The following is a 25924-nucleotide window of genomic DNA, read 5'->3' as shown; positions in this document are numbered from 1 at the left end:
GATTTACATCATTCATCAGCGTCGTTTACTTAAAAGCCTCAATGCAGATTTCGAATGTGATTAAATTACAATAATTTCAGAACCAACCATAAATCTATTCTGACGGATCTTCAACCTAGTACGATTAATCAAAGTGGAAATACTCTATGTTGTACGGCGTAGGATGGGAGGATCGGAGTACTTTCAAATCCTCGTGTACACTTCCCACTGTTCCGTTCCCTAATCCTGTCTCTAAATTTAGTCCAGGTATACATTTCCCTGATAATCGAAGGTTCTCCCGGGTTAAATGGCGCGTTTTACATACTAACTTCAGCAGCAGCAGGAAGTCCGCGCGACACACACGCTCACAAAGTTATCACATCTGCGAGTCTGTGTTCCCTCACTGAGTTTTCTCCCGGCACTTGCGGCTGATAGCAAAAGTTGTGGACCTCAGCGCCTGGCCTTAGCAGTGTCTGGGGGGACGGGGGAGTGGGAGTCGCTGTGCTTTCCTGTGCTGTGCTGTGCTGTGCTGTGCTGTGCTGTGCTGTGTTGTGCTGTGCTGACCTCAAACTCGTCGCTGGGTAAAATAATTTATTCGGGACGCTTTGGCGGAGGTACTGGGTATGAAAAAATGCCTCAAATCGGCTTTAGTTCTGGTAAGTTCGTTATGAATCGGCTTCAGTCCCGGTGCGTCTGCTGATGAGTTGGCGTTAATAGCATTTGTACTTGCCATTTGCTCTCCCAGTCGCCGTCTATGTCTGACCGGCCATGTCGTTTTTCACTTTTCCGGAAATCAATTTAACTAGGTGTCTGCTTAATTGCAGTATGTTTTCGTTATGCTGTTCCTTTCTTATTTTTTGATCAATTTTTAGTGTAAAATACGGTTAGCATGACGACAACGACGACGACGATGATAATGATGATGATGACATTCATTTTTTCATCTACGTAACTATATTAGTTGGGAACAAGGTAGACATAGACTTGGCAAGGCGTGTGTGGATCAGGTGTAACCAATCTTCAGACAAGAAATCTATAAGTAGCTTTTCTGAAACTGGAAAAGGCACGTCACAATGTTAGTGAGGGCTTGTGTTTGTGTTACAGATGTGTGGATGGAGAGGAACTTTAAGTGTAGGGAAGAGTGTTTATCAAAGGATTAAAGTACGTGCGCTGGTGGGAAAGGCGGAGGAGGACTGTTTAATGTAAGGTGAGGTTCGTCAAGGAGTGTATCATGTCGCCATGGCCGTTCAATCTGTTCATGGACGTGAAATAAATCAACTGTTTGTAGTCACTATTTGCATATTAAAGTGTTTATGAGAGGAAAATTGGGAGGTGATATAGCAAAAAACTAAGGTGATGAGATGAAGCAGGGAAAAAGGGCTACAATACGAGAGTAATTCTAAATGGAAGAGGTGGAGGAAGTGAAATACTTTTGGAAATTTCTGGGAGTTAAACATTACAGCAGATAATACTCGGCACCTTGCAGTAAGTCGCAGGATAGGAGAAGGGCAGATGAGTGTGTGTTCAGGAAAGAGTACCACCATATGTGTCGAGGGATACTGGTGAAAATTCTGTTGTATAAACCGGGAATGCAAAACACGGACCATACCGGTATATGCTAAGGACCCCAAAAGTGAGGAAGTGTTGAAAACAAACTACGTGAAGTTTACATGTGACTGAAATGTTTTTTAACAGGATGAGTAGCGACACGATAGGAGAAGCGTGTGGAAAAAGATGCAGTATTATGATGGACTGAGGCAACCAGGATGTGTCGAGGCTGTGACCATATGGAATGACTGGGAGAGGAAAGACAGAGAAGCGTACAGGTCGGAAGCAGACGGAGTGAGAAGAAGGGGGAGGTCAAAGACGGTCTGGATGGATGGTGTGAAAAAGATTCTGAATTGTAGAAATAAGAGCCTCTAAGACGGTGAACGCCGGAGTAAACCGTAAAGTGATCTTTGGGCTTCGTTACAGATTGTTCAGAATTGTATTGGTATCGATCATTATCTAGGAAAGCTGAGTTGTGTGTGTGAGGAAATAATGTTGGGTCAAGAATTCATGGTCCTGTAGTAACTGTAGCTCCAGGTTCATCTGAAATGTGAAACTAATGGACTGCATGCTGAAGTTGCCCTCCAGCAGTCCGCCACCCTCTTTTGGAAGGATAGAAAGCGAACTGAGGGACGTTTGTATAGCCGGGTAGTGGACCCACCCGGTTATATAGGGGCCACCATGTGAAGGCGTCCCTCTCCAGTACCCACAGTGCCGTGAACTGTTCAGATTGATGAGGTATATTGACACATGATTTTCTGAATTCACACACACACCACAAACTCAGCCAGGAGACAGCGCGTGTGTGTTGGGCATTCCCCAGGCCCTGTCTTCCCTCTTACCCCACTCAAGCCAACCACCAACAACCGGGCTACAGCAAGGCCCGGTCTCCTCTAGTGAGGAGAGAATCAACAACAACAACAAATCTGAATTCAAAATAGATAAAAGTTACAGCCGGACATGGACCCTCTTCCAGGTCGGATCGCCTCTCCCTAGTAACGTTTCTAAATGCCGATGCTTTCACCCTCTGCCAGGTATCTTGTTGCTGGAGTGGAGCTAGGAACACTGAGTGTTTATAAAATAAACCGAAATAAATTGCAATCGACCGAATGGCTCCTTTCTGTGTTTACTGAACGACTTACTGCTGATGGATTCGTTGATGGGACGCAGATGATCACTGAAAGTCTATATGGAGGGGGAATGGGTGTAGGGCATATTTCAATAGGAAGCCTAAGATAACTTTTGTTTTATCTTTCTGGTTTATCTGGCAAAGCTCAGCGTGAGATGATAGTTGATGGAGATGACGATGATGGTGATGATGATGATGATGATGATGATGATGATGTGGTATCCTGTAGCTGATCATGATGATTATGGTTGTGGTTGTGGTTGTGGTGGTGGTGGTGACAGCAAAAGTGTTGGTGCTGATGATAATTTTGATGATAACGATGGAAATAAATGACAATAATAACAGTAATGATGACATGAGGATACTCTAATTTTTTACAACTGCTTATTACTTTTCTATTTTATTACATTCCAATCACTTTTCTACCTATCACAGGGACCTACACCATAGAAGCAGACGTGAGCATCTTAGGGAGCCGAGAACTCCTAGGCAGCACCCTCTCCTGCCACGTCCTCACGCCCACACGCCCTCCAGCCCACCAGCCCGACAAGCAGGGCGCCCAGGCAGACCTCTTCCACACGGAGACTGCTTCTGTAGTAGTAAACATCACTCGTGCGTATTATACTCCCCTTTCATATTCTCCCCTCTACTAGTCACTTTTCTGTAAGCCCCATTCCCTCACTTCATCTCACTTCTTTCCCTATCTTCTTTAACATTTCTCATACCTCTCTCTCTTTTCACACTTACTTTCGATCAGAGCGGAAGCTTTCCCTCAAATCCTCTCTCCTTTCCCTGTCTCCTTTCACATCTTTAACTACTCCTTTTTTATTCTTCATACCTGCTTTTCGTTTCTCACTCAAACTTTCTCCCCTCCCCCTCACTATCGTTTCACCTATCCCTTCTACTATCGCTCCAATAAACCTCTTCTACCAAGAAGGCTTCTGTGGTGGTCAGCATTACTCGTGCGTATATTCTCTCTCTCTCTCTCTCTCTCTAACGTGCTTCATCCCTGCCTCTTTTTTTTTTCCCAGAGTCTCCTCCACTTTTTTCTTCACACTTGCTTTTTTTTTCTTTCCCTCTAACTCCCTCCCTACTTATTTCTCATTTCTCTTAATCTTTTTTTTTTTTAATCATCTTTCTTCATACTTTTTTTTTCCTTTCAAACTCGCTCCTCTTTCTTTCACTCTTCTTTTAATGACTCTCTACTCTTCCCCTTTCTTTTCTCTTGCTCCACTTACTTTCGCATCCTCTTTTCTTCTTTCCCTCATCACTGTTTCCTCCCACACTTCTCTAACTCTCACAAAAACATTCGTCTTCCACACCAAGGCAGCTTCTGTGATCGTCAACATCGCTCGTGCGTATACGGTATTTTCCCTCTCCCTCATGCTCTCTCCTCTCTACTTGTCCCTTTTCTCTAATCTCCCCCTTTCTTCACACTTCACTTTCTTCTTTCTCTATCGTATTTAACGTTTCTCTTACACCTTCCTCTTTTCAAAATCGCTTTCCTTTCGCAGTTGAAGCCTTTCCTCAAATCATCTCCCCTTTCTCTGCCTCTCTTCTCATTGCTCTATCTCTTGTTTTTTCACAAGTGCTTTCCTCAGACTTTCTTCACTCCTCATTGTCTTTTCATACATTCCTTCTAATTCCCACACCAGCAGACCCCTTCCACGCTAAGACGGCTTCTGGGGTAAACATCGCTCGCGTGTATATTAGCTCTCCACCAAATTCTCTCCTTTCTCCCAGGTCTCAGTGTACAATATTACTCCCAGGTCTCAGTGTACAATATTACTTAATGCACTTTCGCAGTTAATGTTTTCTTTCATATCCCCTGCCCACTTAACCCGCTTCTCTTCAACTTAACTTCTTAAACACCTATTTCATCACACATTCTTTTCAATCACAGCTAACGTTTCAGCTCAAATTCCTTATCCTTTCCTTTTATCTTCCCCTTTCACCTTCTCTTTTAAGACCATTTCCTTATTCCTCTTTCTTCACACCAACTTTTCCTCTTTCTCTCAAATCCTCTTCCCTCTTCACCACCTCTTACATCCCTTTAACCCTTACCTAAGCAAACATCTTTCAGACCGAGATGGCGTTTATGGTTGTCAACATCACTAGGCACACATTTTAGTTTCCTCTCCTCTCCCTAACTCACCTTCCTCAAACGCTCTCTCCTCCCTTGTACCAATGCATTTTTCTCTAACTCCTTTTTCATCACAAATGGTTTTTTTCCTTTTTATTCAAGTTCCCCCCTTCCCTTATGACCCTTCTCTTCTTGCTTTTCCTAACACCTGCTTTGCTTTGAATTCTGCTTCCTTTAAAATATTTTCTATGTCTTCCATCACACCTGCTTTTCTTCTTTAACTCTTGCCATCTTCATTCTTGAACATCTTTTACACTTCTCTTATCCTTCGCCCCAGCACACCTCGATCCACAGACGCCTCTTCTGTGGCGGTCAAAATAATTTCTGTATATTTTCCTTTCTCGTATGCTCTCCCCATCCCCCATCACGTTCCATTAATTCCTCTATCTTCACACTTTTTCTTCCACAGCTAAAACTTTCAAATCCTTCCTTTATCTATCCAATTTTTCACTGTCGGCTTCTGTGATGGTTAAAAATTATAACTCGTGCGTATAATTCACCTCTACCTTCCTTCCTAAAAGTCTCATCAGTCCCCTCACCCTTTTTTTTACAGTGTTCTGGGAAATTTCTGATAAACTTAACAGGCTACTTTTTGGGTTAATTTTGAGTAGGAAAATGCTATATCTACATGGGTTCAATTCTCAACTACTACAGGGCAACAGTTAGTGACGACAAAATGAGATGATTATGAGGGAGGCCATTGTCTATCATAAGACCATTAGTAACTGCTGTCCCATAACCACTGAGAATTTAACCAACTTTTTTCTGTCAAAATTTGTCCTAGAGTAAAAAGAAAAATAAAACTGTGTTAGAACTCTCGGTATTTTTTCAACGCTTTGTTCGTCACACACCTGTTTTCTCTCACAATTTAAGCTTCTATTTGTTCTTCCCTTTCTCTGTTTCCCTTTAGAATAACGGCTTCTGTGGTGGTCAGGATCACTCAGCCATATATTTCCAAGTCCCTCAAACTTTATCTCCTTCTCCTATCACATTTCTCCAGTAACTCTTCCTTCTCCGGACCCGACTTTCTTCTCTCCCTCGACCTCTCATCCATCTTCATAATATCCTTTTGCATACCGTAACTCAACTCCTCTTTCGTCAGACCTATTTTTTTTTTTCTTGAGCTACAGCTTAGGTTCACTTCTCTAATTATTCTTCTAAAACTCTCCATTCTTCACACTCGCTTTTCATATTCCCTCGAATCTCTCTCACTCTCTCTCTCTCTCTCTCTCTCTCTCTCTCTCTCTTTTTTTTTTTTTTTTTGTGTGTGTGTGTGTGTCAGTATCTGCATTCACATTTCTCTAACTCCCCGTTCTTCACACCTGCCTTTTCTTTTTTTCTTTTTTTTCACATTGTAAGCTTCCCCTCAGTTTCTCTTCCCTTTCTCTGTCTCCTTTTAAGTTTCCCCTAAATTCCCTTCTCCACATTTGCCGTTTTTCTTTCCCTCTTCTGTACATTCTCCTGTATATATCTCTCATCCTTCATCATAACTCGTGCGTATATTCTCTCCCTCAAACCCTCTTCCATTCCCATATCACATTTCTCCGATTCTCCTATCTTCCTGCAAGTCTCACACAAAGCTATATTTTGATTTCCCTTCTCTTTTTAACATTTCGTTTTGTCCTAGTTCCCTTTCTACACATCTGCACATCTTTTGTTCTTTAATCTCTCCTCTCTTCACTCCCTGCTCTTGCTCCTCTCTGCCTCTCCCCCAGCCCCACACCGTCCCTCATCCCCTCCCGGAGTGGTCAGCATCACTCGTGCGTATGTCCCTGATGTTCCAGTGTCCCGCTCCAGTGGCCACGAGTCTCACGTGTCCAATTGCATTTCGAGCTGACCTTACACGAATTCACCCTCTCCTCCCCCGAATTCATTCTCCCCTCCCTCGAATTCACTCTCTCCTCCCTTCACGTCTTCCGAATACACCTTTTCCTCCCTCTCACCTCCCCCGATTTCTTCTCCCTCTTCCCTCACCATTCCCGAACTCACCCTCTCCTCCCCGTCTTCTCTGAAATCAGTTTCTAACCTTTTTCTCCTCTCCCGAATACGCCCTCTTCTCCCTGAATTTCCATCTCCTCCATCTCACTTCCCCCGATTCATCCTCTCCTCCCCCTCATCTCCCCTGAATTCACCTCTCCTTCCCGAATACTCCCTCTCCTCCACCAAATTCATATTCCCTTCTCCCCCATCTTCCCTGAGTCCATCTTCTCCCCTCCCTCTTTCACCGAGATTTAAAACCTCTCTTCCCTTTTTCCTATTTTATTTCACATTCCTATAACTTCTCTCTTAACATCTTTCTATTTCTGACTAACTCTCACAAGTTTTCCCTCAGATGAATCAAATCAAGTACACGAAAGTCATCTTACACCATGCCCTAAAGTCCCAACTCAAATTCTCTTCCTTTTATCCACCTCCTCTTCTATTTCCTTACTCCTCTTTCTCCAATTTTCCTTTCCTTTCTCAATAAAACGTTCCTTCCAAATTTTTTCTCGCTTCTACCCTAGTCCCCGCTCTATTACTTGCTTTCAGTCCTCTTTCCATCTCCAGTTTTTTGGCAGTAAAACTGGTCCCATTCATTTCCTGTCCTACTCTTTGGTCTCTTTTCAGTCTCATTCCATTTTCATCCTTGTCTCCACCCTTTCTTCCTGTCAAGCCACTTTCTTAACCCCATTCCCTTTACCTTCTGAATCCGGTGACGTCTCAATCATTCGTGCTAACCTCAGGAAGATTTTTTTTTAGCTTAGGAGTGATTTTTCGCTTTAAGAGGTTGAGCTGGACGAAATTGTCTGGAGGCAGCATTCTTGCACCCATATACTGCCCAGTCCACTTCCTCCATCCCACGCATTCATTCTTCAGTCCCATAAAGAGCCCACCATCTGTATTTCAGGCACATGAGTAACGTCAGACCACTCCAGTCCAACTCTCACTATTATGCCTCGGAAGCTTCACTCCATACATTTTTCACGTACCTTTGCATCATCTAACCCATGTCTGTCTTTCCTAAAATCTGCCTACCTCCCTTTCCCTGTTGTCTCGGTCCGCCTCACACTCAATACCATTCCACTCACACACCACCAAACCACTTCCAGATCTACCCTAATCTCTTCCCATCTTCCTCTCCCTTCTATGCCACGCACAATCAGTTCCCTTCGTTCCTTACAGCATCCAAAACATTTTCCTGCCTCCTAAGCAGCTTTATACCCAACATTCAATTTTCTTCCCTACCTAACCCTCATTTTCTTGCCTCCCACTGAGCGTTCATTCGTTAACCCCGTCTCCCAAGCCATATTTGTGTCTAGTACCCTACCATTCACACTGTCAGAGTACCACACATCCATACGTTTCTCTGTCTCCAAAATGTACTTATAACCAATACCCAGCCTTTCACACTACGTCACCCTCAGTTTCTTACCTCCCACAGAACTTTAATTAACTTCGTCTCCCAATCCTTCCTCGACCTGTTTTCCAGGCACCTTAATCTCATCCCACTAATTTCCATGCTTGTCTCACCCTCGAAACCTCCCCCTCCTCCTCCTCCCACATTCCTCTCTCTCTCCTCCCCACTCCTCCAGGCATATTCTATCCTGCACCCACTTGAATTTGTACTGCCGCAGCCCTTTTCTCTTTGTCTATCTATCTATTGCCAGACGCCTTAATCCCGTAAGAGGTGGCCACAAACAAATCGCCTCCATATCGCCCTGTCTCCCGCCATTTTATTGCCCTGCTCTCAGCTCACACACCCCTCTCTCATATACCCTCCACTCCATCCCTCCATCTCATCCTTGGCCTCCCCCTCCCTCTCCCTCCACCTCAGTCACATACACTCTCCTCGTTTGTCTCTCACTCTCCATCCTCTCCACATGGCCAAATCACCTTAATGTGTTTCTTCTAACGCTTCCTATCATATCCACATCCACACCACAACGCTCCTTCACTTCCTCATTTGTCAGTCTGTCTCTCCATGTGACTCTCTACAGGCTTCTCTCAAATACGGTACCTCATTTCCACTGCTCTCACTTTTGATTTCTGTCCCTCCAACAAAGTCCAAGCTTCACTTCCATACGTTATAGTTGGTATCACAATACTGTCATGTAGTTGCTTTTTCACTTCCATGCTCACTTCTCTGCTTCTTATCACTGCTTTCAAGGAACCTGAAACCTTTCTTCCCTGTCGTACCCTTTCAAGCACGTCATCCTCTAAACTTCCATCCTTACTCATCACACAACCCAAGTACTTAAACGCACTCACATTTTCCATTTCCTCCTCATCCAACCTCACTGTACAGTTGGCCGCACTCCCGCGAGGGCCACCTTAGTGTTGTCAACGCTGGCCGAGATAGTAACCGCGAATCATTAGTAGTGAGCTCTGATCGAAGCATTCACAGGACTGAGGGAGGGAGCGGGTTTGAGGTGGGTAGGTGGGTGCCTGTACACGAGAGGCGAGATATGACGATTGTTGAGGCGACAGAAAAGTGTAATATTTATTAAAAGAAATTTTTTTTTTTTTCGGTGTTACTTTTGCTGTGGATGCTTCGAACGCATCTCTCTACTAGTGTTTCAGAGTAAATATCTTGGCCAGCGTTGACAACGCTGTGGCCCTCGCGGGAGTGCGGCCAGCTGTACATTCAATGACTTCACTTCTCTTTGTATTGTGCATATTTCCCTACCCCTTATCCCTCACCCATAAGACTCTATCCTTCTGTTTTTAATGGACCGGGACTTAGATTCCATTCACATTGTCTTCCTGCCTGTCCAAATCCCACGCTCCCACCTATCATCATCATCCTCATCCTCATCATCATCATCATCATCGTCGTCGTCGTCATCATCCACTACTAACTCCCTCACTGCGTCCTACTTTTTACGCCGACTACGCTGATCACTTGCACATACCTGCCTCCCATGTCTCTCTCACCCGTTCTCCACGCGCCTAATCCCATCCAGCTGATTCTCCCTGCTTGTCTAATCCCCCTCCATTCTCCGTACATCCCTCTGAGCCCAGCACACGCCACCTATGCCCTACTTTGCCTTCTACATTATGTCCATCTTCTTTCTGCATCATACCTTCTCTGCACCTCTCACCCATTGCTCAAAGATTCTCTCTCTCGCCTGTTTTTCTAAGACCTAAGCCATAAATTCTGACTAAACTTTTTCTCTACGTATCTAACCCTCCCGCACCTTCTTTCTTCTCACCATCAACCCTAATACACTCCATCATCATATTCCTTCAAATACTGCAGTCCGTCCCACTCCCCTGGTCTTCAAGTTTTTGCACCTGTTTCCCGCGTCCCTAATCCCATCCAACCTATTTGCTGGTCTGTCAGAGCCCCCTCTATTCCCCCGGCAAGCTCCACTCCACCTCTTGTTTGTCTTTTACACTGATTTCACCCTTCTGCGACTCACATCACACCACAACAACATCCCTGTCCCAAAAACGCTCCGCCTGTTTTCCCGCACACACACACATCCCATCCAACCCATTTCTCTGCCTACCTAATTCCCCAGTCCTCCTTACGACTCCCTTTATCATTCGATATCCACCACCCTAATCCCATCACAGGCTCTTACTGTTTCTCACTCATAGCCCACCTTCCAAGCAACTACACCTCTTGTTAAACCACTCACATCTCATCCAACCTATTTCCCTGCCTGTCCAATTGTCTATCCCTCCTCTCCCGTTCCTCTCCCTTTCTCCCAATCACACTTCTTCACCGCATTCATCTCTTTCCTCATTACAACACACCCGCTTCCCCATCTCTCAATTATCTATCCACCCTTTTTTTTAAGTATCCAAATCTCATGTAACCCATAATCTTTCTCGGCTATCCTCCATTCCTCTTTCCCCCACATATCCAACCCCACTGACTCACTCATAGCATTCTACCCACTTCCCTAATCCCCAGTCCACTCTCTCCACCTGCTTACCAGCCACCTAAGTCCTAAATCCCATGAAACCCATTTCCCTGCCTGCATAATCCCTCCTCCCTTCACCCCAACGATCCTCCACCTACCCCGTTCATCCCACGCTCTTCCTCCCTCCCCCTTTAGCCTATCCTCCTCCCACTCCCCCATGTTCCCCCTCCTCGCCTCCCACTGACTCCCTCACGCATGACGGCTCCTCAGCCATGCCCACGCCGCCATTGTCGTCATGAGCGACCCCACAGCCAAACGCGGCGTCTCTTTGTCACTGTATAATATGTCCACCAGCCCTATACTTCCCACGCTTAACACGTTCATTTCAAAGTTGTGTGCGTGTGCGGATTACCGGTTTAACTGATTTAAATGAATGCTGATGAAAAATGCATCATCCCACACGCCGACGCTTATACCTACACACACCTGTTGGGTACCGGAATTAGTGTGCATGCATTTTGTGTTGTGCCCAGGCGGTGCCACAATATGGGTGAATAAATTACCTTAAATTATTTCAGTTCCCTTTCAAAATTATCCCAGAAAGAGGTCATTAGTTTTAACCACTTCACGAGGATGACATTCATTATAGCGCAATATATCATGCCTACAATTAAACATTTGCACTAAGCTCAGGAAACTTTGCAAATATGGGAGGTTAGATATGGACACGTATTCTCGTCGGTTGAGGAATATCCCTAGCACCTTCTCCTAAGAGATTTATTTTGTTTATTACACCTTACTGTCCTCTAGTGTGTTAGATAAATCCTTTTAACATCGCCATACACGGCATAAATAACGTACAAATGGGTATTAAGCAGCCGCATCCAGCAAATAAATCACTAAGGGAGAGGTGTTACAGCGCTTCCTTATGCGGCAAGAATACCAGCCATAGCCTTCCCTAACCCTTTCGCTACAAGAGATTGCCCTTAAGCTTAATAAAACCGTCCGGAGGAAGAATAATAATAATATATCTAGTAAAGGCGGGGTGCAACGGAGTGGATCAAAGGGAAAACTGCAGATTTTTATCATATTTTAGTGCTTTCCCTTTGGCCTTCATGAGCTATTCAGCGTTCCATCCCGTAGACACCTTCACTTGATCATCTAAAAATGTTACCGTAGTAGATAGTAACAGCATGACAATGTTAGACATTCAAAAAAAAAAAAAATGATGATACCAAGTGACATTCAAATCCTTTACAGAATTTTCCAAAGAAAATTATGGCATTATGGAGTATCAAATCCATATTTTCTAATTTTCCACAAAAAATTTTGTTGCCACATACCATCCAAATCAATGTAGTCTCTAACAGAGGCATAAGTACGTAAAGAATCATGGGGTGTTACAGTGCTGGACATGAATTTTGGATGCTGCAGTTGTTTTGGGAAGATATATATACCTTGTCTGGATGAAACAAAAGCAGTCGGGGACCGAATGTTAATCGCCTGCTAAAATATGTTGTTGGATTAAGGTAAGTTGCCTATAAACCAAATTTGAAGAAAATTAGAAAAACCCTACGGAATTCAATCACCGCGTTCGCAAAAAGTGACAACAAATGATGGTACTATGATCCATCATTTAGCTATTTTCAAGATACAGTACTTCAAGTGAACTTTGTGATTGTAGTAAGTCATAGAACGTAAAGGTGATTTATTTTTCTTAATTCTTTTGCATCATAATTTACGAGAAATATTACGGCGCAGCGTTTTTGTCCGAGCCAGAATTTTATTTGGATGGCCAAAATGATGAGTGAATGGAGGCGTGCCCATTCCGTTGAGCACTGGGCTGATGGGTGGCCGGGTTTTGTGTTTTAGCTTTTCCTATTTCTGGATCCAGCTCACCCTGTTTTTGAGAGCAGGGAGTAAGTTTGGGATGATGATGATGATGTTAAAATAATAATGATATAATGGTGATGATGGCGATAACATGAAAACATAATAATAATAATAATAATAATAATAATAATATGATGATGATGATGATGATGATGACGATGACGATGACGATGACGAGGATGACGAAGTTGATGATGACGATGACGAGGATGATGACGATGACGAGGATGATGAAGCTGCTGATGACGATGATGATGATGAAATTGATGATGATGACGATGATGATGATGATGATGATGATGATGATTGATGATGATGATGATGATCAGCAACTAAACGTCCCACTGGCAGTTTAACACGGTGTAAGGTAAACATTATAACACACTGGGGATATCACACTCGCTTCTCCACAGCACTAAAACGACGATAACGATGGAGAGAGAATCAAGAGGAACATGAAGAGGATCGAGAGGAGCATGGAGAGAATCGAGAGGAACATGGAGAGAATCAAGAGGAACATGGACAGGATCAAGAGGAACATGGAGAGAATCGGGAGGAACATGGACAGATTCGAGAGGAACATGGAGAGAATCGAGAGGAACATGGAGAGAATCGAGAGGAACATGGAGAGAATTGAGAGGAACATGGAGAGGATCGAGAGAAACATGGAGAGGATCGAGAGGAACATGGAGAGGATCCAGAGGAACATGGAGAGGATCGAGAGAAACCTGGAGAGAATCAAGAGGAACATGGAGAGTGGGTGACGAAACAGCGAGGGTGGCAGTGGGTGAGGGGTGTAAAGCATACTGAACTTTATCGACAAATATACAGTATACAAGTGCTATGCAATACTTCACTCGAATTGATTACACTAGTGCCTGTTTTGTCCGTATTTATGCAATCAGTAATATGTCCCTTTCTGATTTTTTTGGTACGTGTTGCTGTCTGTCTGTCTGCCTGTCTCTTATTTTCTCCATTTCAGTATCTCTCTCTCTCATTCATACTGTCGTTTTTTCGATATCTGTTTCTCGTTAATCCCTGATCATTCTAAGTTTGGTCTATCATTCTTTTAATCTACCCCATTTTTTAACATTCCTGATTCACGGCCATAGTAGTGCCTATTTAACATGCTGTACATTCTGCCATTTTTTTTTTCTGAATTATTTTAGATGAGGGTTCACATGATACTAATACCATTCACTAATTCTCTCTCTCTCTCTCTCTCTCTCTCTCTCTCTCTCTCTCTCTCTCTCTCTCTCTCTCTCTCCATTTACATAACATTAGAAGTATATTTTATTTCACCTGTTCCTTAATCTCCCTCACTCTCACTTTTTTTTTTTTTTTTAAATCCAAAACTCAGTCCCAACATTTATCATCGAATTCTTTTTTGACCTACTAGATGTGTAGAGGCCCTGGGCTAGGCTACTTATTCCCGACATATACAGTAAAACAATGGTACCTTGCTTCAGAAACTCACTAGTCAAGAGATATACCTAAGCATTTCAATCTCATCTCTCTCCTGCTCATTAACTTCACTGGACATGCACATAAAATTAAAAGGATTTGTTCCACATTTGCAGCTTCTCTCTCTCTATTTTCACTGGCCATGCAAAAATAACACTAATAACAACCCCCCTATTTTTTTTAGGCCTCTTCGTTCGCCCCCAGTGCCCCATTACAGCCACTCCCCTATTATTGTCCCCATTAGCACAGTGGAGAGCAATTATTACAGGGCGGTACATCATGACAGGACTACATCTGCACAGGCCTGACTGATCGCCAAGCCAGCTAATCTTGCGTATATCACTGACTGGGGTGGGTGGTGTGACGGAAGGGGTGAGGAGTAGTGTGATGGAAGGGTGAGGGATAGTGTGGTGGAAGGGTGAGGGGTTGTGTGACGGAGGGATGAGGGTTAGTGCGAGGGAAGGATGAGGAGTAGTGTGATGGAAGGGTGAGGGATAGTGTGATGGAAGGGTGAGGGGTTGTGTGAGTGGGGGGTGAGGGGTAGTGTGAGGGAGGGGTGAGGGGTAGTATGATGGAATGGTGAGGGATAGTTTGATGGAAGGGTGAGGGGTAGTGTGATGGAAGGATGAGGAGTAGTGTGATGGAAGGGTGAGGGGTAGTGTGAGGGAGGGGTGAGGGGTAGTATGATGGAAGGGGGGGGTAGTGTGATGGTGGGGTGAGGGGTAGTATGATGGAAGGGGGGGGTAGTGTGATGGTGGGGTGAGGGGTGATGTGGAGTGAGAGAGGGAAAAATAGGAGGAAGAGAGGTTGATTATGGTGTTAGGCTGAGGGGGAGGTAATGAAGGATGGAACGGAAAATAAGGGAAAGGAGGAAGGCTGGACAGAAAGTTGTGTAAAGAAGGAATGAAAGATGGAGGGAAAGGTGAGGCTAAATGGTGAAGGTTAGTTAGGCGAAGGGTGAATGGAAGAGAAATGGTGAGAAAAGGGGAAGGAGAAGAACACTGCAAAGGGAGAGGAGAGAATAAAATTTAGATATAGGGAGGGGTAGAGAATGTGGACAAAAGGGGAGAGGGGGGATATGGGAATATGAGAAAAATCAGAGAAGAGATTATAGAATGAGGGAGAAAAGGGTGAGATTGGTGAAGGAGAGTAACAGGAAAAGGGAGAGGAGGGGAGAAAAGAAAGGTGTATGGAGCAGAGAAGGGGGAGGGTGGAATAAGGGCAAGGAAGGGAAGGAGGTAGAGAAGAGATGAGGGGGGGTAGGGAAGAGTAGGGTAGTGGGGAAAATACGTGAGAAGGAGCAAGAGAGAGAAGAGGAACAGGGGAGATGGAGGAGCGAAAATTATCATGGGGGAAAGGGAGTAAGCAAGTAAGATAAGAGGAAGGGTAGGAAGGGAAAAGGGAGAAGGGAGGAGGGAGGGGGAAGGACGGAGTTGGGGAAAGAGGGGGACGGAAGGGAGAGGAAGGGAGTAGGGGGAAGGGAGGGAGAGGAAGGGTGTAGGAGAGAGGTAGAGCAGCGATGATGGAATGAATGATAGAAAGTAAGAGAGGAAGTGGTGATCGAAAGGGGAAAGCAGGGAGTAGGAGAAAGAGAGGGGGAGGAGGCAGATGCTGAAATGAAGAAGGCTAAGGGAAAGAGGGGAAAAAGAGAAGGAGGAAGCAGAGTGGGAGAGGGTGAAGAGGAGAAGATTCAGATGGATGAGGAAGCAATGTAGAACAGGGCCAATGATGAAAAAAAAAAAAAAATAGTAGTGGGAATGAATGCTGGAACGAAGAGGGAGGAATGGGAAGGAGGAAGATGGTTAGAGAGACCAGGTACGACTGCGAAGGAGAAATGAAATACAGGCGGGAACAGAAGGCCAATTTCTCATTACGAGATTATCTGCTGAGGGAAAACCATTTACACTTAAGATTCATCCCACGTGTGAGAAAACAACAGAAATGAGGAAGGAAAGGGAGAGAAATATATAAAGGAAACGGAACGAATGGTACGTAAGAGAAGGGTGAAATATTGATGGAACAGAGAGAGGGAATTCGGGAAGGAGGGAAGAGAGATACAACAGAGGAAGTAGTAGGTGTATCAGAGACGAAAGGGTGAAGAAGGGTGAGCACGCCAGAGAATGATGACGTAAAGTCGACATAACGGCATCGAAACTATGTACAGTGGAGGAAGTAGTAGTTAATGTACAGCTGGGAATGGTATGGAGGGGGAGGGAAGGGTGACTATGCTAGAAAATGATGAGGAAAGATGGACTGGCGTAGAGTACAGAAGGAAAAGGGGACTCAGAGGTATTGCAATATCGGCCAAGACAAGAATTAAGACTCCAGCTCTGCCTAACATTTTGGAAAACACGACGAAGAGCTTTGAAATATTGCACTACATAAAGTAATTTTTGAATACCCGTGCAGTGTTTGCTTCTGTCATCCGTTGGGGTAAACTAATATGGTACTCAGTCTGATTCTTTAGCTATTAAGATTTACAAAGCTCTCAGAAACATATGCAGAACTATTAGCAACGTCCAGTTTCCTTTAACGTTGTGCTCTCGATGCTCAATTGGACGAGGGTGAGGTGGGATATGATGAAGTATACTGAGTGAGAGGATACAGAGTTCGGGAAGACGCTTGTGGAGCAGGAGAAGGGGGAAGGGGTTAGAAAGAAAAAAGTTTGAAGTTACTCAGATAAATCAAAAGCAGAGGGGGGAAAGAATGAAGTGTAATGTACCAAAGGAAGAGAAGCAGAGAAGATAAAGCAAGAGAAGAAAGTCTGGTCAAGAGGTGATGTAAGCTAGTTAAAAAAATAAAAAATATGGGGGGGGGAGTTGGGTTGGGGGTTGAAGGATGTATGATATACTACAACGCGTAGTGGCCGGGGGCCAACGCAGGGAAAGATGAGGTATTATCAAGCAGTGAGGAAAATATGATTACGAGCGAGCAAGCGAAGTGATCGGGCGATGTTTACTCTCATTTAAGTTTGCAAATGAGCGGCCCCACCCGGCCCGGCCCCACCCGATCGTCACGCTAAGCAGAAGATAATACGTTACTCCTGGATGAAGTAGAGTTGAAATTCTTTCTGCATGTGATACATTCATTCAATAAATTTTGTTCTCAACTAAAAACTCACCCAAAAAGACGTAGGAACTCCTTGGAACCTCGAGTTTTCCAATGGAGTGTTCGGCTCTAATTGGTGAATGCCTCAGATACGAAATCAAATTTAAAAACATTTTCCGTCGTAACACTATGTTATTTGGCATCAACTGCAATTAAATATCGGAAATTCCGTCTATAATATTATATAAGGAGGAAATTGTGATAACATGGCGCTCGCTCGCTAGTCACGCACTCACAAAGCTCACTTTACTGGTTTCATTATCTAACACTATAGCACAATATAATATATAGACAGACAGATGGATAGATAGACTGATAGACAGATAGATGGATAGCTATAGATGGATAATGTATGTGTATGAATTTGCACATATGGAACAACTATTTGAGATGTCCTGTATGCAGACGAAAACACGGACAGACACGGGTGAATACATAACACCGTTCAACTTTGTTGGCAGAAAGGAAACAGGTTGCAATGTGGTAGATATGTTGGAAAATTGGAGGGAGGGAGGGAGAAGGTGGGAAGAAGAAAGTATGTCCGTAGGCGGAAGAGAGAAGATAATGCTTGAGGAGAATTTTGAGGATGAGCAAGAGGGTTGGCTGGTTGGCAGAGATAAGCTTAGAGATGATAACAGGAATCTTTAATAATGCTGGGATAAAGCAGGAATATGTAAAGTATTCTGGAAGGTCAGGGAGCCGTAGCCTACAAGCGGGGGTAGGTATGCTAAAAGAGGCGGGAAGGGAGAAAATGGGAGAGTGTAGTTTATCATCAAGGTGAAAGTGAGGGAGGGCAAGAGGTGAACAGGAGTCATGTTTAAGAAGGATGGAGGAAAGAGAAGGGAGAGGAAAGCTACAATATAGAGTGGAAGAGGAAAATTGGGAATGGAGTAAAATAAAGAACAAGAGGAGTGGAGGATGGAAAAACATGAATAGCTTAGAGGGAGGAAATAGTTGGAGGAGCAAATAGGGAATAATTGTACACGAGAAGAACGAGAAGGTTAAGGAGGGAGAAAGAGTTAATGGAGATGTATAACCGAAAATAAAAGAGTGTAAAGGAGAGAGAGAGAGAGAGAGAGAGAGAGAGAGAGAGAGAGAGAGAGAGAGAGAGAGAGAGAGAATCATAACATCAAAATCGCCATGAGAGGGAGAGAAATCTAATAACATTGTAACATCGCTCTTACGCTGGTTATTAATATTGTATCCCCTGTGATGTAATGCTACCCGCTGTGTGTGTGTGTGTGTGTGTGTGTGTGTGTGTGTGTGTGTGTGTGTGTGTGTGTGTGTGTGTGTGTGTGTGTGTGTGTGTGTGTGTGTGTGTGTGTGTCTGTGTGTCTGTGTGTGTGAGAGAGAGAGAGAGAGAGATGTGTGTGTTTAGTGCAATATTCGGTCTTGGCGATATTTATGAAGGGTTTGTGTGGTTGTGGTATCGAGTATTGGCAACCGATGTGTTAAAGAAAAACTGCATGGGCGTTTTGTAGATGGTGAGATTTGTGTTGCAAGAGGAGGAGGTGAGGTGGGAGGAGGAGGGAGCACGAGGGAAGGAGGAGGGGGTGAGGCGGGAGCAGGGCAAAAGGAGGGATGAATTCACAAAACGCATAAGCTATCAGGTCATAACTACCCCGCGCGCGCGCACACACACACACACACACACACACACACACACACACACACACACACACACACACACACACACAAACCAAATAAAACCTAATACCAAATGAAGAAAAAATAATACAAAACCACAAGGTTGGCCATTTGTGGGGCAAACAAGATGAGGATCACAAAAACAAATCTGGTGAAAGCAACGCACAGAAAACCAATGAATACTGGAGTCGTCATAAAAACTCAAGGCTGGGGCAATGTTCCACTTTCTTGGCAATCGCAAGAGCAGTGCAATTCAAATATTCATTGTAACGCGGCCTTGTTCTCAGCAGTATCATAGCATAAATTAAGGACTGTACCCTGTGAGGCTGTGGAGATTTCGTAACACCTTTTGTTTAACGATTTTTTCTCTACACTACACCTTGCCATCCTCTTTTGCGTATTTATCTATATTAAATAGGCATAAACAGCATACAGATCAATGTTAAGGTGTAAGTGCGGGTCCACAAGTGCGCTAGAACAAGTGCTGGTAATATGACGACGATGATGATGATGACAACCCCAGTCTGTTTGACCGAGCAGTTCCATCAAACGCTGGAAAGCAATCGCCCCTGCAGGACCGTCCCGTGCTAGTGTACCTATTTTCCGTTGCGGCTGACAGCGCCTCGTTACAGCGAGGCCCGGGGATTGGTGTGGAGGTTTGGTTCCTGGATGGATGACGCATCTGTCTCTCTCCACCCAGTTAACAAGGGCACCATAATAAACTCCACTTCACCCCGTTATTTGGTTTGGTTCCATGATTACCACCAAGCGTTGTAAATAATATCCTGGGTTACAGGAAACCATTAGGCTTGTCACTCAGTGAAGAGCCACCTGAAGTAGAATGAGGAGTAATAAAAGTGACAGGAAGGAAATGGAGAAGATAGACGAGAGGATGGCAGACACAGGGAGAGAATGAGAAGGCGGAAGGAAAACGTAGACAGCACAATATCAAGTGAATGGATGATGATCACCACCACCTACCACCGCTTGCAACATGTAAATAACACAATAACGAACACGCTGTAAGCATCTTGGGAACAACAGCATCTAGATCATGCTGGCAACATCCTGAAGTCTCAGTTGCCTCATACGGGCACATCTCTGCTGCCACTAAGTTGGAAGCAGCACTGAAACATGTTTGCATACATCTGTGTAAATACTGAAGCATACATGCATTCAAACATGCCCCGAGCTATGTTGTCAACACATGTTCGAGGACATGTGTGGACGAGACCTAATATGCAAAATAAATCGCCAAGGAAGAGGTTGCTGCGAAGCCTTCTTTGCCGCACTGAATACGACCCTACAACTGACAAAGATATAATTTCCAGTAAGACATCATCACACAGTTAGGATTATAGCAACTCACTCGCCTACTGTACACCCATCCATCATCCATCCTTTTCTGTCTCCTCGGACCCGGGGAAAGGCTAAGCTGTTCTGACATTTACGGCAAGGGTGACCAGCCTCATTTGCCCCCAAGTGGCGTTCTGTGAACAATAAACCCCGATGTAAACCCTTGCGGACCCCATTCTGTTAAAGTTCCTTGACCCACTAGCCCATCAGGCGACATCTTGTTATATGGTAGCCACCCAGCGTCGTAAATGGCTTCCCGGGTTAAAGTAAACCACATGAGTGACAGTGTAAAAGTCGCCTGGAGGCAGAACTACATCGAGTGAGGTGGTGGTAAGTACCTTCACATACCTAAAAACATCTGAATGTTTTACAGTGCAATGCCAAGAAGACACAGGAAAACAAAAATGGACACAAAAAGGCACAATGAGACAACAACACTCTTACCGTACCCAGCGGAAGATGCAACAAAACACAGCAAAACACTGCTAGACCCAGCAACGCGGACGGAGCCATAAGCAACTCAATTCATTCCCAAACAAGACAGAGCATAACACAGTATGAGACACCAAGATACATCAAAACGACTACTCTACAGCAAAACAGTACCATAAGCAACAGAACAAAATATAGCCAACTGAGACTACAGCAACACACTCGTCCCACAGGAAAAACAAGATACGAAAACTCATTTCCCATGTAAGAACACGGCACACAACAAACACTACTGAACACAGCTAAGACAGACTGGACTACTGGAAAAACTTCATCATGTAAGCACAGTAAATTCGATCCTAGCAACTAAACATCTCTGGCTACGGCGGTATTCAATAGCTGAACAAATCGCCTGGCGTTAATCCATGACTATACTCTAAAGCATCAATCGAGTCGCCTGTGACCAACGTTAGTTTCTAAACACTGAAGAAATTCGTCTGACGTAAGCAGGAATAAAATAAGTTCGTTTGTTGCAAGCGTACCTGGGTCGTGCCGGCATAAGCATCCAAAAACTAAACCGTCAGCTGGCAAAGCCGTAGCCGACATACCGCCAGCCGTCATAACTGTCAACCGGCATTACCGTCAGAGTATAGTAGCAATTGCAACCTCATGTTCACCTGGACGTGAACCCAGTGGGCCGCAGACAGAAGTTGCCTTCCTTTTGCAGTCCACCATCCTCCTTTCGGGGAATAAGGAAAATTATGGACGTTTTCATATCTGGTGAGCGAAGCCAACAGGTTATACTGGTGCCACCACGGGAATGCGTCCCTTGCCAGCACTTTCAAAATAAAAGTAGTCGAAAAAGGGTATTATTTTCCTTTGTAAACTAATTTGGAACGCAACAGGCCACCGGTCAGATCAGTCCCCCTTCGGCCCATTCCTTTCGGTCATTTCACTGCCGTTTGGATCCAGTCAGAGTAAGTTGTCTATTTCTGTTAATTCAGGAACTGCTGGGTCTAATCTGGTTCAGTGATGTCAGATCAGGAGGATTCACAACAGTTTACACCAGTTTGGATTACTTCCAATCATTCCATACCCTTGCCACTTTACCCCGGCTCAGATTTTCGTTCTTTTGCAATTGGTTTCCCATAACTCAGCGGTACGGTATAAGTAAATATTAAGGCTCTGCATTCTTTCCATTGCACTTCTTCATGACTAACATTAAGGTATATTATACTGTTAACCTACGGCTTTACATCAGTATCTAAGATGTAGAGATAGCTATTCTAGGTCTCATTAAAGAGAGTATAGTTACTGCCAGTCATTTCAGACCCACGCAAATCAGCTGAGACCTTTCTATTTAACCTCTTCAAAACGACAACCATTTTTCCATTATATTCCTGATCTCACTTGACATTTTTATTCCGCCCTGGAAAGCTTTTTCAAACCGGACAAGTTAGATCCAGTTTTCACTTCCTCCTTCACTACACGGTCTCCTCAAAGCTACGTAATATCGTCTAAGTAGTAATAATAAATAAAATGCATCAGACTGAAGGTGTTAAAAAATCGTGTTCGTTCTGTGTACACGTACTGTCCGTAAACTCGATCAAAAATCATCTTTGCTCAGGTGTTCGATGGTTTCACAGTGCGCGTTTGTTGCAGTTCGCATTTTCTTCCTACGGCAAATAGTTTTTTTTTTTTTTCATATGTTGTATAAATGTCATATTTCTTGACATGTTAATGATAACAGCAGCAGTAGTACACGTATATAAAAAATGACTGCGAACATTTTCAAAAGGTTCTTCCATTAAAAAAGGGAAAAACAGGAAAATGTAAAATTACTTTTTTGATCAAGTATACAACGTCCATGGCTTGCACCCCTCCATGCACCTTGCCAGTTACATGCACAGTCAGGAAAAATTCAGGCACCCCACAATGTATCATGCATTGCCACTGAGTACTGCTGTAAAGCGAAAAACGAAATCGAGAACAGCAATGCAGAACAGTTGCAACACAAACCAAACTATTCAAAGCAAAACAAAACAATTCTGGCGACAGCAACCTCATCAGTGCTACAGACTCGATCACTGTAACAGTCTTTGATCACAGCAACACAAACTTGATTCCAGGAACACATTGGGTCTATGCCATTAGAAGAACGCCGTATCATATTGTCGTCACATTTACACAAATTTGGTTACAACGAAAATTTTGTTACAGCGGCACAATCAGCCAGAGCAATGTAAACATGCCCACAGCAACGGAAAATTTATCATATGGAACACAAACTCAGTTAAGGCACTAAGTAAACTACCAGAATATTTCACAGCAACATAAACTTGGTCACAGCAACGCAAACTCGGCTACACCTACAAAAACTTGATCAGACCCATACAAACTTGGTTATAGCAACACAAACTCGGTCTAAGTATTACAGAAAAACAAATTACAGTTTCAGTCACAAAAATACAAAACCCAGCAATACGAGCTTGGTTATATCAAAACAGCGTGGTCATAGTTACACAAAATCAAATGCAGTATCCCAGTCAATCATGGTAAAAGACGCCATTCCACCAAAACAATCACCAATAACACAAAAAATTACGGAGACAAGTAACTATGGCAACAAAATACGGACACAGAAGAAACTTAAGACAACACAGCAACTCATGACAACACAATACTCGCAACAACACAGCCTGGACAACAGATGACTCATTACACCACAAACAACTCAACTCATGCCAACACAACTCATGACAATGCAACACAAACAATCCAGGAAAACACTGACAATTCATGACAACAATAACTCATGGCAACGCAACAACTAATAACATACACAACTCTTGACTCAAGGCAATAAACGGTTCAATATGATCAATGAAAACAAAATTTAATGCAACACAGACAACTCACGGCAACACGACAGGACCCCAGAGACCACTGTGAGACCACGTTCGAACTTTAACGGTGACCTGTGACCTACCTTGACCTCTGACCGACTTGCAACAAAATCAAATCGCTCCTCCTCATCCCCTCACGCGAATTATGAATGATTTTCTTTTTTTTTTTAATCAACATCGAATCAGGATGTCATAAAACAAAGACGCACCCTGAACTTTGACCTATAAGCACATTTTCCCAGTCTCATTCCTGTCAATTTGGATCTAAACTGGATTAGGCACAGAAGAGAAGTTTACATACATACAAACATACGTACACAGACACATACATATACACAAACATACATACATACAGTACATACATTAATACATAGGAACCAACTCAAACAGAGAACGCTAACAACTCACTACAACACAAACTGGCAACACAAACAACTCATGGCAATACAATCACCTCACGGCACACAATCAACTCACGGCAACACAATCAACTCACGGCAACACAATCAACTCACAGCAGCACAATCAACTCACGGGAACAGACAACCCGTATGGCAACAGTCTTCCTGGTAACAAATCTTATGGCAACACAACTCATGGCAAACAATGAAGAAAAAAATGGCGACAAGCAAGCCTTCAAACAATCATTTTCCAGTACACTTCATACATCACATCATATACCATTATAAATATTTACTCACTTTTGGTGAGCGTGGAAACAGGCTATAGCTGCATTTCAACCTAACTCATTTATCCACACATCGTCAACGGCAATCAAAAGGGGGGAACTGAGCTGTCATCATTTTCAGTCAGCAACAACAGATTTTCTATAATAATAACAATATAATCGCACCGCCGCATATTTCATTAACTTTTTCAATATACGATATTCTATTTATCTCTGCATGTCTATACTCTCTTTACTCCAACTTAGCCTAAATATTTCCCTGTCGAACGTCTGAGTTACTGAGAAAGGAATAACACTAAAGGATGATGCTAATTACGAAGAAGTATTGTGGACAGGACGTGAAAACATACTGGTCTCATAATTTGCCACTGAGCTACGTAATACAAGCTACAAAAAGACGAAAATCTGTCAACTTAAGGTGAATGAACTAAAGCAGACACTGATTAAAATTATTTCATCCATTTCCACGTCGTAGTCTAATGGAATGATCGCTGCGTGCTTTCCTTGTGAGTTACCTTATCCGATAACGAAATATTCTTTGTTAAACCTCCACTCCTCTTGACGAGAAGATTACGAAGCATCTCCATCGGCGAAATTAATCTTATTCATATTTTTATGCTCAACCACAATGCAAAACAATCACTTACAAACTAGTTCATAAAAAACATTACGGAAAATAATGATGTTAACAGAAACAAATGAAAGATGGTGTGTGCGCGTGCGGGCGCGTGTGCGTGTGTGCGAACATACGTGCGTGCGTACGTGTGTAATTCATCGGGTCGGTTAGGATCACTTGATGGTCGTGATCGTCAGCTTTTACCCTCCCGGAAGGGAGCTGAAAGCTCATATAGTCCGATCTAAGGGCAAGGCTGTGACCTTCACACACGCACACACCCGTCCCCTTGCTCCAGGGGGACAGTAACCACCCACTTCGTCAGTGAAACTTTTCGCAACCTGAGCGAGGCGCGAACTCCCGTCCACCAGTTGGCAAGCGGGAACGTTACCACTGCACCAGCGAGCATGTGTGTGTGTGTGTGTGTGTGTGTGTGTGTGTTGCGGGGAGGTGGAAAAGGGAAAAGGGGATATTAAAATCGTGAAATTGTTAGTTAACCAGTTGAAATCCCTGGTGACTGACAGCATTTTTCGGGGGTGCAATCCCAGTCAATCAAGCTTACTAGTGGTTGTGCGTCGTTTTGTGGGAGAAAAGTTTGCTCGCTTTTCTTGTCAGTGTCGATTGTGTTTGTCTGTGATTGTCCCCTGCCCGCAATATACTGACCATACTTGTTGGGGTAAGTCACAATACTGGCTCCTGAGTTCACTTCCTTACCATTTGGCCTTTCCTTTTTCCTGCCCTTCCTTCCAACTTTATGATACTCTCCACGACTTTTTGGTGCTTTCTTCTTCAGTGTGCAGCCAAAGTGTTCGTACAATAATGATGTATTTGTACTCCAACGAACAATTTTTCTTATCGTATTCAGTATCATCCGAAATAATTATCTGGAATATAATCAGCTGTATTACCCACCCTTTGGTATGCTAAATATCGGCTTCAATGCTAAATATGTAAGCTGTTCAAAGGCATCAATGGTGATCGACGATTAAACATAAAGCCGTTTTTATACAACCATCCCCTCTTCGGTATCAACCAGTTATCGATCATGACTGAACATGTATACACAAATCATCCAGCATTTTTATTTTTAAGATTCTTAAAAAAAAAAAGTCCCTACTTTTTCCTTCCATACATTTTAAATAAGTGAATATAAATAGTTACTAATA

At 43.6% G+C, this 25924-nt stretch overlaps 1 protein-coding gene across 1 annotated transcript in view; it reads left to right on the top strand.

Annotated features, from left to right (window-relative positions):
- Positions 1-25924, top strand: part of LOC145404722 (uncharacterized) — a 385254-nt gene that overhangs the window by 272984 nt on the left and 86346 nt on the right. Inside the window, exon 5 of the mRNA XM_080276272.1 lies at positions 3092-3268. Within this exon, the coding sequence (XP_080132398.1) occupies positions 3092-3268 (177 nt within the window). The remainder of the gene's footprint in view (positions 1-3091; positions 3269-25924) is intronic.

This window comes from Coenobita brevimanus, chromosome 64 (genome assembly GCF_032717465.1).
Source record: "Coenobita brevimanus isolate Jiangsu-jjx chromosome 64, ASM3271746v2, whole genome shotgun sequence".
NCBI classification, from domain to species: domain Eukaryota; kingdom Metazoa; phylum Arthropoda; class Malacostraca; order Decapoda; family Coenobitidae; genus Coenobita; species Coenobita brevimanus.
Note: the sequence above shows the minus strand (reverse complement) of the source record. Positions and strands in the feature narration are given on the sequence as shown.